The sequence below is a fragment of the Palaemon carinicauda genome, chromosome 10 (genome assembly GCF_036898095.1).
Source record: "Palaemon carinicauda isolate YSFRI2023 chromosome 10, ASM3689809v2, whole genome shotgun sequence".
NCBI classification, from domain to species: Eukaryota; Metazoa; Arthropoda; class Malacostraca; order Decapoda; family Palaemonidae; genus Palaemon; species Palaemon carinicauda.
In genome coordinates this window covers 116,868,435-116,886,481 of record NC_090734.1, presented here as the reverse complement: position 1 = coordinate 116,886,481, position 18,047 = coordinate 116,868,435, and the positions used below count along the sequence as shown (strand labels likewise).

Here is an 18,047-nt window from a genome sequence, read left to right as displayed (position 1 = left end):
GGTTTCTCTGACATGACGACGGAAGACGTCAACTCACTGATCGAGTGCCACTCGAAGCCCCTAACCAACGAGGACCTTGTCGAAATGACAAGATCAGCGAGTGAGGAAGAAGAAGAGGCAGCCAACGTCGGCGACGACGACGAAGCTGAAGAACGTGGCCCTACCTTGGACAGCCTGCAAGAGCTCTGGAACATGGCACGGGCTATGCAACAAAGGGTGCAGGAAATTGACGATAATATGTTCAGAGCCATCGAATTTAGTAGCCGTATTGACGGTGTAATGGCGTTGTACAAGAGCATTTTTGCTCAGATGAAAAAACAGCGTCAACAACTTCCCATCACGATGTTCCTAGTGCGCTGAAAACCTTCTGTAGAAGCATCAGATACTCCTCCTGCTGCCTCTCCGGCATCCCACCGAGCCACTACGCCGCCTCCTGTAGTTTCTCCAGCTCTATCGGAAGCTGTTGTTGACGATCCACCGCCTCTATCAACTGATGATGTGGCGTCACCTGAGGAGCAGTAAAGCTCTCATTAACCTGTGCAGTAAATCATCTTTATCTTCTTCACCTCCATCATATTGCACAGGTGTTTCATCGTCATTTATCAAGATCATCGTCATTGTTAGAGGTGAGTTACGTTTCTTGTTATAAGAATAAAAGTTCTAAAAACATATCTATATACACGTACACTTTATATCTACATATGTATGTACATGTACACTTACACTCTATTTATATTTTTGGGCTCAGGCCATGACGTCGTGATGGAAGTTCCTTCGAAGGTAGCTTCCTAGGTATATTTGACTACAGTGATATATCCCAGAGAATTTACCAAAGGTATCCAGAATTCTAACTCCTGAAGCGAATATCCTTTAAAATTTTACGCAGGGATATCGCGTAATATCAGAGGAGGTATTCTTGACACGTCTCATGGCTATCTACGCCCCCAATAGAGCTTTCACTTCGAGGGGAAAGAGAGGCAAGAATAAGGAGAGTCGTTACAGAGACATCGCTCTTGACGCTCCCTACTGCTTTGCAAATAGTGCGCCAATCTGCCACCGCGAGGCGCCACCAAGCAATTCTTTCTATCGTAGCTTCGTTTGACCGTGTTTTCCCCATTTTCTCTTGCTATTTTGGAGTATTTTGAACGCTATGATGTCTTCACCAGCCTCATCAGCTTCTGGAAAGTTAAGTACTGTAATATCTTTATCTTGTGTAAATGTAAGCTCTTGCCAGTTTTGCTCTCCGATTGAGATCGTAATTAACGTAACAAGAGCTGTTGCCAGCCGGATGGCGTCATGGACGCGGTCGTTCTTTCTGTTCATTTAGTTAGCCAGAACGACCCTTTCCCGGCATTATACACTTTGATAACTTTAGCTATTTAGAATTTTAGCTAGGGATTCTTATATCATGTCATTGTTGTCGTGGATTTGGCTATTTATGATCGAGCCTCACGAGTGCTAGGCTTCCTAGCCTAGGCACCTACACACTTCATGCATGATATAACCTTCCTGGTAAAGTTTTATTGAAGTACAGGCAATATTTTACACATTTATGATATTACTTAATTATGCTTTCCTCTTCCAAGATAGTAAACAGTACAGAGAGTTTCGGTGAACGATTCTCATGCTCCTAGGCTACTAGCCTAGGGGCTTTAGTATACTTTCATACATGTCCCCATTGCTCTTGTATTGTCTTTTAAGGGGAGACTGACACCTCCTATACCTTTTAAGTCGATACTAATCTCTTAGGAGATTTAAGAGCAATCCCCCTTCCCTCTGATTAGCCTAGGCTATTCTCAGTTTTCTTTGCTGTGAACAGAGTTCTGGCAAAGTTTTACTAAGACGTTCCATTTTCTTTCTCCTAACCACTGAGTCGGTTTTGAGTTTAGAACGGGACATCAGAGTATCAGTCTGTGTTAGGTATCTCCCTGTCTTGGTGAAATGATTTCCCATGTCAGGTTAAGCTGCTCTTTCAGGAGGCTAGACCTCCCTAGGCCATACTTGGAGGTTTTGTATGACAATATCCCCTTCCTTGGCCTAGCAGACAGTCCTGTGCTGGTAGACCCTAGACCGAAGAAATTATTTCTTCACTGCCTAGGGTCTCTGGTACGAGATTCTGCTCTCCTGTGAGATGGTGTCCTACGGACACCTTCTCCCTTGACTAATCCAACCTGGGGAAATGATTTCTCCTACCTGAGGTTACTTCATGAGACCAGAATCCTTTAGGTTAAGTAGTGTCTTCGGGCATTACCTTACCTGTAGGACACCTACCCCCTCCCCTCTATCTCTTTCGTGTTGAATGATCCAACACCCTCCTGGCCGGCGTTCTACAGTACATTGACCCTAGGGTTCTTGTAGGACTGGCCTGAGGTTCCCCGTCTGCCGGCGGGTACCCTCATATTCTTTAGAGAGTTCTTCAGTCCTCCCTTGGACTGCCTTCCATAGAACCTTATGACTGGGATATGATTGGTTGGAAGCCCGAATTTAATTCCCCCTTCCACTTGAACCCTCATTCTGGATGCAGGCCGGCAAGACTGAGCCCTTGCCTTCCTTCATCCTCTCTTTCTCTCTTACTTTCGTACTGGGCCATGTCCATTGTCTGCCGGCTGGCAGTTGCCCTGCCGCCGCATGTTGGGAACATCATTGACCGACAACCCAAAGACAATGGACATTCAGGGACCGACTGCCGGCTGCTGAGTTGCCGGCCGGCAGCCGGCCACCCATACCTGGTCATCTGCCGCCGACTGCCGCCGGGTCCCCTTGATGGAAGGATCCTCGACTGCCGGCCGGCAGAGCCATTGCCGGCGTTCTATCACACAATTTTATGAAGACAATAATTACCTTCGATAGCCCAGAGTAGGCCGGCATGTGCCGGCTTACCCGGCAGACGCCGGCAGGCCTGACAGGACTGGCAACTTGTTACCAAACAGTCAGTGCTGTAGCCCAAAGTTTTTCCAACCTACAAGGTGCTTCATGGGCAGCCTATTGTGAGACCATCACACATAAGAGAGTGATTCTCTCTTCCTTTAATGGTTATGATCCATTATTGTCCTTAATCCCCTATATTGAAATTGGAAGATTGTGTTAAGAGACACTTTATATCATAGGATATCATCTTCCTCTAAAAATTCTTAAGAATTCTACTTTTAATATTGGAGGAGGTCATAACAATTGCCTGGACAGGAAACACATGTAGGTGTCTTTCCTATTTATAGCTTACCCTATCCAAGCTAATATAAAATATTATACGTATGCTGAAATTTGAGAATTTCACCGAATACTTATATGCTTTTCTTTCTTTACAGGAGGAGCATCCCGAGAGCTGGAATAGTTTTTTCCGGGTCTGTAGTAAGAACTTCTACGGCCACGACATGTGCAGGGCCCATGTTCGCTGCGCAGTCACCAAGGGGGCTCTCAAGTACTGGGACCCACAGGTATGTACCGTTTGTGAAAAACTGGTAAGAGAGGCTTTTGATGATCAAAAGTCCACTGAGTCAAGGGACGCAGCAAGGGAAATGCTGCGTAAATGGGTTAGAGGTTTCCAGAAGAACACTTCTGGCCCATACCTTCCTAACGAAAAGATGGGGGTTTTCCCTAGGGCATCTTCGGATGCAGTTATTCCCCAGTCTCAACCTGAGATTCCCCTGGTTCAGATTCCGGTAGAATCTGAAGTTTCGGATGCCCTAGAGAGCATCCAGTTAGAAGACAACATGTCAGTTGTCTCAGAGGAGACTGAGAACAATCTCCTAGTGGAGGAATTGGATCAGGCGGATGACGTTCCACCTGAGACAGAAACTGAGAAAGCCGAAACGATTTCGGTATCATCAGCCACAGTGAATGAGCCGGTGCCTTTGACCTCCTCCACTGCACCCCAACTAGATTCGATCACGAGTATGTTGCACTCGTTGCTGTCCATGGTGCAGGACATCCAAAAGAAATCGTACGAGAAGGAGGCCTCTCTTCGGACTGAGATGCATCAGCTAGTTGCAACACGCTTGGCCCCGAAGAAGCTAAAAGTTAAAGATCTCCCCGCCTTCTCTGACGTTAACCCCTGGAGGTACGCAGAGCACATGCCCATGTCGGAACCTGCATCCAAAGAGGAAACAGAGCCGAAGGAAACTATTGTCCTTGAACTCTCTAAGGCTCAGGCCTTATATACCACTACCTTAAAAGAGAGGGCTTTTACTAGCTCTGAGGTGCCGGCTCTCAGTAAGAAGCACCCGTCCTTCATTGCTGATCCTAAACGTGCCTTTCCCTTTATGGACAAAGGGCTCAAGGCAGCCTTAAAGGCAGTTGAGGCAGGGAAACTGTGCCCTACACTGGAGGAGTGTAGAACCTTCTCCCTTGCCTTCCCATCAGACGATGCAGACTGGAAGGATGTACACAACGCCTTCACAGTTGGGAAGCTGGAGGCAGATATTGCCGGACGACAGTTCGGCGAAGACCTCCCCAAGCTGTCGGACTGTCTCCTGCGTAGGGAACAGGAGACGAAAGAACGTCTTGCTGCTTCCTTGTCTCTGCAGACTGGCCTGGAGACAAAGGCAAGCATTCCAGATACCCCGGACATGTACATGGTCTTCGCCAAAGCCCATCTGGCGACAGTAACAAAAGACCTGTACAACTTTATTAAAGCCCGAAGGGCTTGCAGAGAGTTCGTGTTCGCCTCGGCTGCGGTGAGACACGAACCAAGGAAGCTGATAGCTTCTAACATCTGGGGAAAAGACCTCTTCCCAAGTGAAGTAGTCAAAGAGGTCGTGGACAAAGCCGCCTCTGAGAACAGAAACCTTCTTTCTAAATGGGGCTTGTCCTCTAAAAGAAAATCTTCAGCTGACGAGGGTCCCCAGCCGAAGAATAGACCAAAACGACCTAAAGTGCCCTCTCGGCCTAAGCAACAGCAACAGCTTCCCGTGGCCACGGTGTCCCAGACGGTGGCACAATCGCCCGTCAATTTCCAACTGGTGCCCCAAACACTGGCGACTCAGTCACCAGTGTTCACCCCAGTGTTTGAAAGGCAGTCTACGACCTTTCGGCCGAAGTCTCGAGGTTCCTTTCGAGGTTCCTCCAGACGCCCCTCCAGAGGTAGGGGCAACAAGGGTGGACGTGGCCAAGGAGGTAAATCCTCCACCCAGCACTCAAAGTGAGATGCTACCGGTAGGAGGGAGACTCCTCTTCTTCCGGGATCGTTGGACCTTCGATCCCTGGGCCCACAGCCTAATCAAGAACGGACTAGGGTGGAGTTGGAGCTCAACTCTACCAACCTTCCCTCAATTCTTCCAACACTCAACCCCCATATTGGAAGAATATGTTCAGGAACTCTCGAGCAAAAGAGTTATAAGGAAGGCGAAGTCTGTCAGATTCCAAGGAAGGCTATTTTGTGTTCCGAAGAAGGACTCGATAAAGCTCAGAGTAATTCTGGACTTGTCACCACTCAACAAGTTCATAGTGAACTACAAGTTCAAAATGCTGACGCTTCAACACATCAGGACCCTGTTGCCCAAACGGGCATACACAGTCTCCATAGACATGACGGATGCGTACTGGCACGTTCCGATCAGCCGTCAAGTTTCCCCCTACCTGGGATTCAAACTACAAAGAAGACAGTATGTCTTCAGAGCCATGCCCTTCGGACTGAACATAGCTCCAAAGGTATTCACCAAGCTTGCGAATGCAGTCATTCATCAACTACGCCTAAAGGGAATCCAGGTGGTAGCCTACCTAGACGACTGGCTGGTGTGGGCAGCATCCGAAGAAGAGTGCAGGCAAGCCTCCAAGGAAGTGATCCAGTTCCTGAAACACTTGGGATTCAAGATCAACTTGGAAAAATCTCAACTCTCTCCAGCTCAAAAGTTTCAGTGGCTGGGCGTCCACTGGAACTTGCAGTTGCACTGCCTATCCATTCCATCAAAGAAAAGGAAAGAGATAGCAGGATCTGTCAGAAGCCTTCTTCGGTCCGCAAGGATATCAAGAAGGCAACAGGAGAGAGTGTTGGGGTCTCTCCAGTTCGCCTCAGTGACAGATCCAGTATTGAGAGTACAATTAAAAGATGCATCAGGAGTCTGGAGAAAATACGCATCAAACGCTCGAAGAGATCTACAAAGACCGATACCAAATCGTCTGCGATCCCTACTCAAGCCATGGTCGGAGGCCAAAAACCTAAAGAACAAGGTTCCCTTACAACCACCTCCACCGTCAGTCACCGTTCACACGGATGCCTCGAAAGAGGGGTGGGGAGGTCACTCTCATCATCGGAAAGTCCAAGGAACCTGGTCTCCCCTCTTCAAAACCTTCCACATCAACTTCCTGGAAGCCATGGCAGTTTTTCTTTCCCTAAAGAAACTGAAACTCCGCTGCTCAATCCACATCCGTCTGGTTCTAGACAGCGAAGTCATAATGAGATGCCTAAATCGACAGGGCTCGAGATCGCCTTACAGTACATAAATCAAGTGATACTAGCCATCCTCCGCCTAGCGGAGAAGAAGAGATGGCACTTGTCAGCGGTCCACCTTCAAGGGTTCCGCAATGTGACAGCGGACGCTCTATCCAGGACAAAACCGATAGAGTCAGAATGGTCCCTAGACGCAAGATTATTCTTCATCTTACGCAAAGTCCCAGGACTGCAGATAGACCTCTTTGCAACGAGCGACAACAAGAAGCTACCCCGGTACGTAGCCCCGTACGAGGGTCCTCTAGCGGAAGCAATGGATGCAATGTCCATAGATTGGAACAGATGGTCCAAGATCTACCTATTCCCTCCAACCAACCTTCTGCTGAAAGTCCTCGACAAACTGAGATCCTTTCGGGGGACGGTAGCAATAGTGGCCCACAAGTGGCCCAACAGCGTCTGGTTCCCCCTGGTAACGGAACTACGCCTGAAACTGATCCCGTTACCGGACCCAGTTCTGACTCAGCAAGTGCAGAAATTGACTGTCTCAGCTTCATCAGTGAAAACCCAGAACCTTCATCTCATGATTTTCTCGCCTTAGCGGTCAAGAAACGGTTTGGGATTTCTAGGGACAGTATTATCTTCCTAGAAGAATACAAGTCAAAGTCAACAAGAAGACAATATGAGTCTTCCTGGAAGAAATGGGTGGCCTTTGTCAAGGCGAAGAAACCTAAGGAGATTTCTACGGACTTCTGTTTGTCCTTCTTCATCCATCTTCATGAACAAGGTTTAGCAGCCAATACGATTACTTCATGTAAATCCGCCCTGGCCAGACCAATACTTTACGCCTTCCAGGTAGACTTTTCCAACGAAATCTTCAACAAGATCCCTAAAGCCTGCGATAAACTTCGGCCCGCAGCTCTTCCTAAGCCCATTTCATGGTCTTTGGACAAAGTTCTTCATTTAGCATCAACCCTGAACAATGAGGATTGCTCGCTGAAAGACTTGACTCAGAAGGTGATATTCTTATTTGCACTAGCCTCGGGAGCCAGAGTTAGCGAAATAGTGGCCCTCTCGAGGGATGATGGCCACATTCAGTTCACTGACAATGGAGAACTGAACCTCTTTCCGGACCCGACGTTTCTCGCCAAGAACGAGGTGCCCACTAAGAGATAGGTTCCCTGGAGAATCTGCCCTCTGAAGGAAGAAGCATCCCTCTGCCTAGTGGAATGCCTAAAGGTCTATCTTCGTAGAAATTCAGACTTTAAGGGAGGTCAACTTTTCAGGGGAGAGACTTCCGGTTCAACGTTATCCTTGAAACAGATAAGGGCGAAAATCACCTACTTCATTCGCAGAGCGGATCCAGACAGTACACCCGCAGGTCATGATCCAAGAAAAGTTGCCTCGTCTCTGAATTTCTTCCAAACGATGTTGTTTGAAAGCCTTCGTGCTTATGCTGGATGGAAGTCCTTGAGGGTCTTCTTCAAGCACTACACGAAGCGATTACAAGAAATTAAATTTCATGTGGTGGCGGCGGGCAGTGTAATAAAACCCGGTGCTTGATTACTGCGAAGAACAGTGCACTATTTGGGACTTATAGTGAAGGGTGTACATGATAGACTCGTAAGGCATATCATGTTGAGTTTTGTGTTTAAGTGATAACACTACAGACTGTTCTCCTACTCCCATGTTCTGGTGTCTCATTGTCCGTGGACATTGGACAAGTCTCCAGCAAGTGCAAAAAGAACCTCTTCTTGCTAACTAATACAAAAAATAACAGACTACTTAGGAGCAAAGAAATCAGCGGTCTTTATAAAAAGCAAAGGGAAAATACCATCTGGGGCTATACCTCCATAAGTATCAAGGTCCATAAAGAGTTTTAATTTCATGAGATTACCCATCTAACTTTGAGGCTCTGGTTGACCCGAGCTGCCTCTCTGAGCACAGAGTTTACTAAGTCCTCCGGTAAGAGATCCGGGCCCCAGACCGGGGCTTTGATGAGCCTATTAGGCTCATGCCTGATGGTAGCCTCGGCTAACACGTGTCTCCGGCAACGGAACCTAGCGTTGAGGAACTCAAACGCATCAACTAGTAAGGTTTGTAGGAGGGATTTGGTAGGAAATTTGAAGAGGGATTCCTCCTCATAGGTATTGGCGGTCATCTCGGCCAAAGTGGCTGAATTAATAGATCTACTCAGCCTACACCGGGCCTCAAATTCAAGGCGGATTAGTGATTCCGGGAGCTTGGGGAGGTGTTCGCTGAACTGTGTGGAAGCACAGTCAGCACTCAGTTTGCCTGCCGTGAAGGTGGCCGGGGCATTACGCCAGCACTCATGATAACCTGGAAAGAAGAGGGAAGTCAAGTCTGTCTCCCGGAGCTGAGGCAGAGGCTTTTCTTCCTTGGCGGACTGATAAGCAATATCCATGATCTTAGTGACGCATGGAGTAGGGGTTTGTTCTTCAACCACAAACATGGTATAAGATTTGTGGGGCGTGAGCATTGTGTTAACACAGTCCCACTCGTTTAATGCCCGGACCAAGGTAGACTGGGCCTGTTCCTTGGGATAGATGACCGTCTCCATAGGAACTTTATCCAAGCGAATCAGAGCCTCTTCGGTGAGACGGGCAAAGCCAGGGAAGGGGAATTGGAGTCCCGGCGGGTAGAACTCATAGTCCTCGACAGGCCGGGTGCCAAAACCCTTGATGGTGAGCATGCCATCTGTAAAGGGAGAATACAGAGCCATCTTCCAGGGGTTGTTTTTGGTGAATGGTGGGAGCTTGGAAGCGTCGGGGATGGGATATTGTTGCTGTTGTGGCAGCCCCGAACGCATGAGGCCTTGCACCAGGCTCTCATTGTTGGAGATCCTCTCGGTGAGGGACGACATCATGGACCCGATCTGAGAAAGAAGTTCCTTAGAAAAGGCTTTCGGGTCGAAGGTTTCCGCCGGGGCGGGAACGGGTGCCGGCAGGGATACCGGACCTTGAGGAGCCGAAGATACGGCGGCGGAGTCTTGGGGGACTCTAGCGGATGAAGTCTTGACCGACTTCGGGGGTTTTGAAGACTTATGAGTCTTGAACAAAGGCTTACGGTGAGCCTTAACCTTCGGGGTAACTGGGCGGGGCTTGAAATCAGCCCCAGAGGTCCCCGGGAAGCCCTGAAAAGAAGAATGAGCTGAAATAGTAGAAGAAAAAGTCAGGCTAAGGAGAGGAATCTTAGCCCGGGACCCACCTGCCTCACCTACCTCACTACCTATGTTTGGTTCGTCAAGAGCCATTGGTTCTATGTCTAAGTTGAGGGTAGCGACGTCTTCAGTAATAGTCCCGCCTGTCTCCTCCTGGCCCGGGGCTAAGAGCAGGGACTCTATCTTCTCGATAATGGGGTCCGCCACATCCTTTGGGACCGCAGCCGATGTCTTGGCATTGGGGTAGATGAGATAACACCATTCCTCCGAGAGAATGTAAGGCTGTTTCGCCTTTACATTGCGGGCGAACCCGCCGATCCAGACCTTGAGGGTCGCCAGGGCTGAGGTCTTAGCCGGCTGGGAGCTCTGAAGGAGAATAGATTATTACTGAAGGTAAGTGGTTTCCACAAGAGAGATAAAATAAGAAAGTTTATGAATCTCTTTTCAAAATAAGGCCACCAAAAATGACAGAGGTTAAGACAATGTAAGTCTAAGATTAACCGTAATTCCACTTACCGAGTCTGAGGTGAGCGTGGAGGCCAGCTTATAGCAAACGACAATTGTCTGGGTGCCAGACGGCCAGTCCATCCACCAGGATAGCACAGTGAGCGTGTGACCGACAAACGTCGTGGCCACAGGGTTGGTGAAGGGCCGCCGAACAGGCTGTCTTCGCACAGCGTACTGTCTGTAAAATAATGATACATAAGTATCCCGTAGGTAAGCAAGAGGAGCCCGGGGGCTCCGGGAGCTTAAACTACACTGTTATAGCAGTGGGTAAAATATTCTTAAGCCGTAAGGGCGATAAAGTTAGAGGAGCCCGGGGGCTCCGGGAGCTTAAACTACACTGTTATAGCAGTGGGTAAAATATTCTTAAGCCGTAAGGGCGATAAAGTTAGAGGAGCCCGGGGGCTCCGGGAGCTTAAACTACACTGTTATAGCAGTGGGTAAAACATTCTTAAGCCGTAAGGGCGATAAAGTTAGAGGAGCCCGGGGGCTCCGGGAGCTTAAACTACACTGTTATAGTAGTGGGTAACACATTCTTAAGCCGTATGGGCGATAAAGCTAGAGGAGCCCGGGAGCTGCGGGAGCTAATGTACACCGCTATAGCAGTGGGTAAACTAATCTTAAGCTGTAAGGCGATAAAGCACTTAATATGTAACAGCTTAATAGATAACAGAATAAGTCAATCCGTAACAATGATCATGTGAGGGGGAACAGTCGAGTAAAAGAAAATATATACTGTATATATATAAGATTAATCGTTAAATGGTTAGGGATATACGTTGGCTCCGGAGAGACAACTGAGAGAGCCCGGGGCTCATATTAACCTACCGGGGTAGGCGGGACTAAGGGGAAGGGTTGCCGCGAGTCATAGACTCACCGACGGGCTCAGAACCTTAACCAAAACTCGACAAAATAACTAGGTCCGGAAGCTATGACCGGGGATCTCGTTGATAAAATTATTAACATCGAGTGGGGTCCGTGAAGTGCGGACGCCACACGGAGGGAGGGATCCCATAATAGGTCCGTGAGGTGCAGAACCGAGAGGTAGCATCCAGGAATAATATGTGTATATAAGACATGGAACCCAAACCATAGCAGAAATCCCTCCCGCCGACCGATGGCCAATCGGGGCGGCGGGGAGAAAACGGCTACGGTGGATACTATAACATATAGCCTCTTAAACGTTTGTGAAGGAGCCAGGCGATATCCCCGGGGAGGGGGGGGGAAGGGTGAGAGGGTACGAGAGGACTCGACCCGCGAAACGAAACAGCTGACTCCAAGGCTCGAAGAGCGAGAGGCATCCCTGAAGTGGGGATGTAGGCGGGGGGAGGCTATCACGTGGACAGAGAGACCAGGCGTACCAACCTGGTCGAATAACCACGACATATGAATGATCAAAACTGAAAGACAAAATAATATAATGTAATATAATATACTATAATATAATTGATATGGTATAAAATATAATGAGTAGGAAAGCATGCGAATAATATAGAAAGAGAAGGACGCAAGCGAGAGGCAGGGAGAGTATAACCTTCCAGCGCGGGAAGGACCGAGCTGGCAGGGGGGGGCAACATAACACAAAGTCGGTGAGGTGCCGACATAAAAATATAAAAACAAACTGTCTCGCGAGAGTCCCACTCTAACTAAAGCAACTACTAGTCGTAAATATAATGTAATTTATCGTTTATGAAAACCTAATAACGTGGAAACATAAAAAACTAGCAGCGCCGGAAGGCGAGCAGGCATGCCAACCTAACATGAACTGTGATACCGTAGTACCATGATACTGTAGTACCAAAACAACTGTATCATAATTAACAGGATAATGAAATACCATAACAAATTAAAATAACACGGGGTGTGAACCGTGAATTACCCAGAAGGTTCAAAACGAAAAACAATCAGTATGGAGGATTAATTGTAAAGCGTTAAGAACGAGAGAGAGAGGAGGTAGCCAGCCGCCATGGCGGTCCCGAAGCGGAGCCGCGAACAGTGAAAATTAAAAACTGTGATAAAATAACAACTAAGGGCAAAGCTACCTCCAAAAACTCAAAACTCATAGATCTGGTACTTAACTTCGACGGAGTGACAGTAATTCCGACATCATGATATAATCCTGGGTAAATCCGGGAAAAAAGCACACACCGAAATAAGTGAACTTCTTAACGCGAGTGCTATTAAAGGAGTGTAGTCACTGGCATGGGTTGGACTGTTGGTAGTAGACGGTGCTAGGTCTTGAACGGCACCTCGCTGTACGGGGATATTGAGAGGAGATATCTAAATGGTGCGAGACCTCTGGTTGTGATTAATTATCACGCCCCAGTTAATTATACCGACACCTTATTAGGTGAGCGAGCTGGGTTCAACCTAGCATTCCTAGACTATTTTTTCTCTGGTAAATTCATAGCAAGTTTTTACCTTAGAAATTTGGATATTAATAAACCAAAACAAAGTTATTCATCATATTTTAATCATAAATAAAGATCCCTTTGCTCAATATCTTGCTTCTTTAGGCGAGACGGTCGATCCTTCATCATCTCTCTTCTTCACTAACTCCACTAATTTTGCCGACATTACCACTTCTGATCTCATATTAGAGCAAATTTTCTTCTTTTCACTGGGCGGCACAGGTCTGAGCCCAGAAAGAGTGTTTTAATTTCATGAGATTAAAAAGCTAAACGTTAGTTTAGCCTCAGGAAAACAGGAATAAGGAAAATTAAGTTTTTAATTACTCTGCTTACTGTCAAAGACATCAGCTAAAAGGTTTGCCTTTTGTTTTGGTCAGTGAGGGATAGAGCCATTTGGTTTAATTAAAAGAGGAACTGCTAAGTCTACACCAGAGAGGGCAGATTTAGGAGTGGCCCTTCATTCAAGTTCGTAGATTGTACCCGAAAGGGTTTCTTTTATGGTCAAAATTTTTTTTTTTTTTCAGTTTAAGCATCCCCCCGAGTAACAGCTCTTAGCTGAGTGTAGTTATTCCAAGGCAAATATAATCTGTTACCATTAAAGTTTGCTCATGAATGGTAGAGGGGACACTGACAATGCCTCAGATAGCAGGACTATGTCCTATGATTAGCGCCTAAGCCCCCTCTCCACTTTAGCTAGAACCAGGGAGCAATAGGGAATGGCTACTGATGACTCTGCAGGTAGACCTAAAAGCTCCTCCAAACCCCCATCCTTAGCTTAAAAGGATGGTAGCTTGCAGACACTACAAGAAACTATCAAGCTTGAGCGTGACTGGAACCCCGATCCGGCCTGTTTCCAATAGGCCACCACAACCCTTCCAAACCAGGTTTTGTTTTTCACTAGATATTTTGATACATGAGAAGGGTGAGCCTCTCCATTATGTTGACCAGAATCTTGTGCAAGAGGACAACAGGCTTATCAGTTTTTACAATTGGGACCCAATTCAAATACAAAAGATCACTCAAATTGCTATTCTAGTTTGCTTGAAGTTTTATATATACAGTACAGTATCTTCAAAGAATATAACACATCACAGACATGCTGCTCAGTCTTAATTATTAATGGAAATCAAGGTATGATGAGACGTCCCAACTGGAGAACCAAAAAACCAACCTTACTTGTTATAACACCAGGGGAGGTTTATAACACCAGTGGGGCTCAGTGTATACTAAGTTCAAACAGTAACCAGACCTGTGAATAGCTTCACTTATGATTTAATCACAGCCTGATTCAGAGGCAAAATCTAATGCTCTTAAGAGGGCCGGCCGGCTTATGCTGTTTTTTAAGGACAGGACTTAGACATTCATACCACTTAATAAGATGACTTAGGGCATCTCCAAACTGCATAGGATTTTTGCCTCTGACCATTGGTTTTGCGACGCTAGGGCGATTTATACTGAAAATTAGTGTTTTTCAAGTTCTATCTCCTCCTTTGATAATTGATAATCAAACGTTGGATTACTACCCTATATAGACCTAATGCACACCTCCAATGAAATGAAGAGGTTCGTTCTTAAAGTCATTTTTTTTGCTAGATATGAATTTTTTCATTATGGTAAAAAAGTAAACCCTAAAAATCAGGGGAAAAAAATTATGGAGAAAATGGCAACATTTGATTGTTTTATAATGTCTTTCTAAGTTATATACCAAATTTCAATGCTATATCTTTAAAACTTAGAAGATAGAATTTTAAGGTCAATAAGTATAGCATAGAGATACGGGCGTTCAAAGTTTTTCTTTCTATTTTTACAAAGACAGTGTTAATAAATCATGATTATTATGAATTTTATGATCCAATTTGGATATTAATAAACCAAAACAAAGTTATTCATCATATTTTAATCATAAATAAAGATCCCTTTGCTCAATATCTTGCTTCTTTAGGCGAGACGGTTGATCCTTCTTCATCTCTCTCCTTCACTAACTCCACTAATTTTGCCGACATTACCACTTCTGATCTCATATTAGAGCAAATTTTCTTCTTCCTTATGTTAGCGAGATATTGAAATTGTCTTTTCCTCTTTGGCATGATAAAATTCTTGCCGAAACAGAGAAAAACATACGTAAAAGAAGAGTTAATGTCAAAGGTCAAACTCAAACGTGCACTCTCTCTGAGGTTTGTTCTAGGACTGATGGCCGAAGGGTGTAATTACCGTGTAATACATCGTCTTGTGACTCATGGAATATTCAGATGTCATTGCTCACAATTTTTTTTATATTAAAATGTGATAATTATCAAAATTTACAATAACAGAAGAAATACTGCATTTTCTTGTAGGGAACCATGTTTCTGGTTCGAGTTACTTTTATTAATTACCGTGTAACTATGAAAGTAAGAGGAATTTTGACAAAATATTTTGTATACGCATTCTCCATTGCCATACAAAGCTCAGTGAATTTTTTTCAGGATTTTGTGTTTTTCTTCCTATACCCCCATATATTGGCATACCGGCTGGGTCCCTTAAGTAGGAGATAACGAATTAGATTTAACCACTCCCTATGATAAGCATTGAAATCACAAAAAACACAAAAGAGGCCTTTCTATCATCTTATATCTAAGCGATAATGTGAAGAAGACAATCGCAGATAGAATCATCCACGTTTGGATTCCGATAGAAGTGATTATATGTCTGTCACAGAATTTTAAGACCTGAATCCCATGACATCCACATTCATAGCAAGACTTATGAGAAGCAGGGTACTCAGTCTTAATATTCCCCTTGCCCTAGGAATGGCATCGCATTTCAAATTTATTGGATTTTTCAAACTTTCAATGGGCAGCTCAAAAGAGTGTCTCATTTGAGGAACCAAAGTATCTGAGTATAATAGAATATCATACTGTCTGGAGGCAACTGCAAGGTCTTTAATATTGCCTTGCAGTTCGCTTATGTTGCGATACATTAGACAAAATTAGTAAAGTCTATGACGTATTGATCTCGGATTTTCCTCAATACTACACTATCTCCAAGCAGAATAAGAATTAAAAGCAAATAACAAAGCATCATCATCCTTGAAATCAAACTTAACAATAATGATAACTAAAACAATACAACTCATAGACCAAAGACAAAATCTTGGATAAAATTGGTCAATATGGTGGAGCTGACACACTATGCAAGGATAACCCCTTCAACCGAAGGGAGTACATAGATCTTAAACTCTCTTGTTTAAGATTATGCCCAAATACACTTTCCTTTGCCTATTGATTTTTAGCTTATATTTTTTTATTAAATCCTAGTGAATAATGAGATTGAGGACTGATGACTTCAGAAGTAGGAAAACCACAGGCAAGGATCTAGCAATAAACAGTGCTACCAGATGGAATGTAATCCACAATCTCTACTCATTCAGCTGGCAAAGACTGAAGGGCAAAGATAAGACAGCAGACACCAGTGTTATAATATAATAAATTCTCAAGGATGATAACACTAGGAGGTACTCAAATCACAAAAACAAGTGAATTCTAGCCAAGAGCAACCTTATAGACATTATTATTATTATTATTATTATTATTATTACTAGCAAAGCTACAACTCTAGTTGGGAAAGCAGGATGCTATAAGCCCAAGGGCTCCAACAGGGAAAAATAGCCCCATGAGGAAAGAAAATAAGGAAATAAAAATAATCTATAAGCTACCTTATTTTATAATGTATCCTACACAACACTTAAAAACTTGATTATTTCTGCCAACCTTATTTCTGTAAAGTTTTCTGTCTTTTATAAAAAAAAATCCATTGTGATATATAAAGTTTTTCTAACTAATACCCTAACACAAGGGTACCGTCATATTCGATTTAATGTAAATTTACAAAAATTGGTTAATCATAATTTGAGTAACAAATCAAACCAATAAAAGTGAATGCACTCAAACAAACACCTCTACCAGTAATGAGAAAACTAATTCTACAAACTACTATAATTGGCCATAGGAGAAATTGCTTGAGAATCTTGAATTATGTGTGCATGTTTGGGGATGAGAGAGAGAGAGAGAGAGAGAGAGAGAGAGAGAGAGAGAGAGAGAGAGAGAGAGAGAGTGTGTGTGTGTGTGTGTGTGTGTTTTGATAAGATAATGAACAAGCAAAATCGTGTGCAGCATCTGCCTTGAATTGAATTATTTTTTAATGAGTTTTAATCATTCAAAATAGTTTATGTACAATTCAGAAACTTTTCTTGTACTGTCATCTCTTATGTGCTATCTTAAGACACCATCACTAAGGAAAGAAAGGTCACCCAAGCACCATTATTTTGAGATGTAAACGTCATGCATCTTAGCCCTTGACTTGCTTGAGTTTACTAGTAGAGAATATCTTGTTTTTCATTCAAGGTCATTCACAAGCAGCTGCCTGTTAATGTACGGCCATCATTTTTTGCTTCGGATGTCACTTTCGGGCCTGCCGCTCACTCTCCTAGTTTGTGAGTTGGTGTTACCTGGTCTGGTATCACTTCATTAGGCATGCCCAATAGTGTGGACAGGCCTTTACAGACATCCAGTTTTGCTGTTAATACTGTCTAGTTTACTACTGAATATTTTTAGAATAAAGAATGACCTTACAATTCAACCAAACAGTTTGAGCATTAATCGAGTACATACAACATAACTGAAAGCAGTGTCCTTAAATTTTTCTTCATTGGCTGTAGGAAATCTCTAGGATGTCTTCTACTTTTAGCCAAAATTGTTGGGCTTGCATTATTTGAGATTTAGTTTGTATACTCATTAAAATACACCTAGAGATACGTGTTTATATTCAGTTTCTAAATAATGCACATTGAAATTCTGGCTCCATTTAATTAATGAGCTTGAAATATTATAATGTACTGTCACCCAATAGAAATTTGTTTACTGTATACCAACTTTATATATTTCCATGACTAGTATGATTATGTTCTTTGACATGATTAACAGTTAAATTACTGTGATTTTTTTCAAAGAATAAGTGTTGTTTTCCAGCTTTATTGCTTAACAAATCCATGGCCGATGCTGTTGTTGAAGACTTCCAAAGGGTGGCGCCTGCAATGTTGTATCTCGAAAATGAAAATTTTGCTACACAAGTTGCCCAGAGTATTTATCATTTCTATCTTGGAAACAGGAAGATATCAATGGACTTGGCAGAGCAAACAGTCCAGGTAAGATTGAGATTGTGTATAGGTTAGCTTTTGCAGCAACAGTTATCTACCAATTATTGATTATGTAATGATGATGTTACTAATATTATTTTAAGTTATTATATTCTTAGAAATTCAAAATAAATAAAATAAAGGTGATTTTATATAACGTTTTACCTAAACACTCCGCCTACAACAGAAACCAATATTTTGTTTACTTGTTCATTGCCAATCCTATCGAACAAACGAATGCATTTACACATCCAAGTAATAACTAATAATACTAAGATCTGTTATTGAAGAGGATATACTTACAGGTACAGTATTTTATTAGTCATTTTGTTTGCGTTTGGTCAACAATAAGTAACTACTATTAATGACAGCATGATAATTTTACAGTCTTCTGGT

At 44.0% G+C, this 18,047-nt stretch overlaps 2 protein-coding genes across 3 annotated transcripts in view; one reads left to right on the top strand and one right to left on the bottom strand.

Annotated features, from left to right (window-relative positions):
• The window catches only part of LOC137648697 (venom carboxylesterase-6-like), a 105,518-nt gene that overhangs the window by 68,396 nt on the left and 19,075 nt on the right, over nucleotides 1-18,047 (top strand). For both annotated transcript variants that reach the window (XM_068381730.1, XM_068381731.1), the window contains exon 8: nucleotides 17,485-17,660. In XM_068381730.1, the coding sequence (XP_068237831.1) occupies nucleotides 17,485-17,660 (176 nt within the window). The remainder of the gene's footprint in view (nucleotides 1-17,484; nucleotides 17,661-18,047) is intronic.
• LOC137648570 (uncharacterized) lies at nucleotides 8,268-9,266 on the bottom strand. Its single transcript, XM_068381481.1, has one exon. It carries the CDS (start codon nucleotides 9,264-9,266, stop codon nucleotides 8,268-8,270), a length of 999 nt encoding a protein of 332 aa, XP_068237582.1.

Bases quoted from the DNA above. Each gene is read 5' to 3' on its own strand.
- LOC137648570 (XM_068381481.1), bottom strand. From the start codon at position 9,266: ATGTCGTCCCTCACCGAGAGGATCTCCAACAATGAGAGCCTGGTGCAA.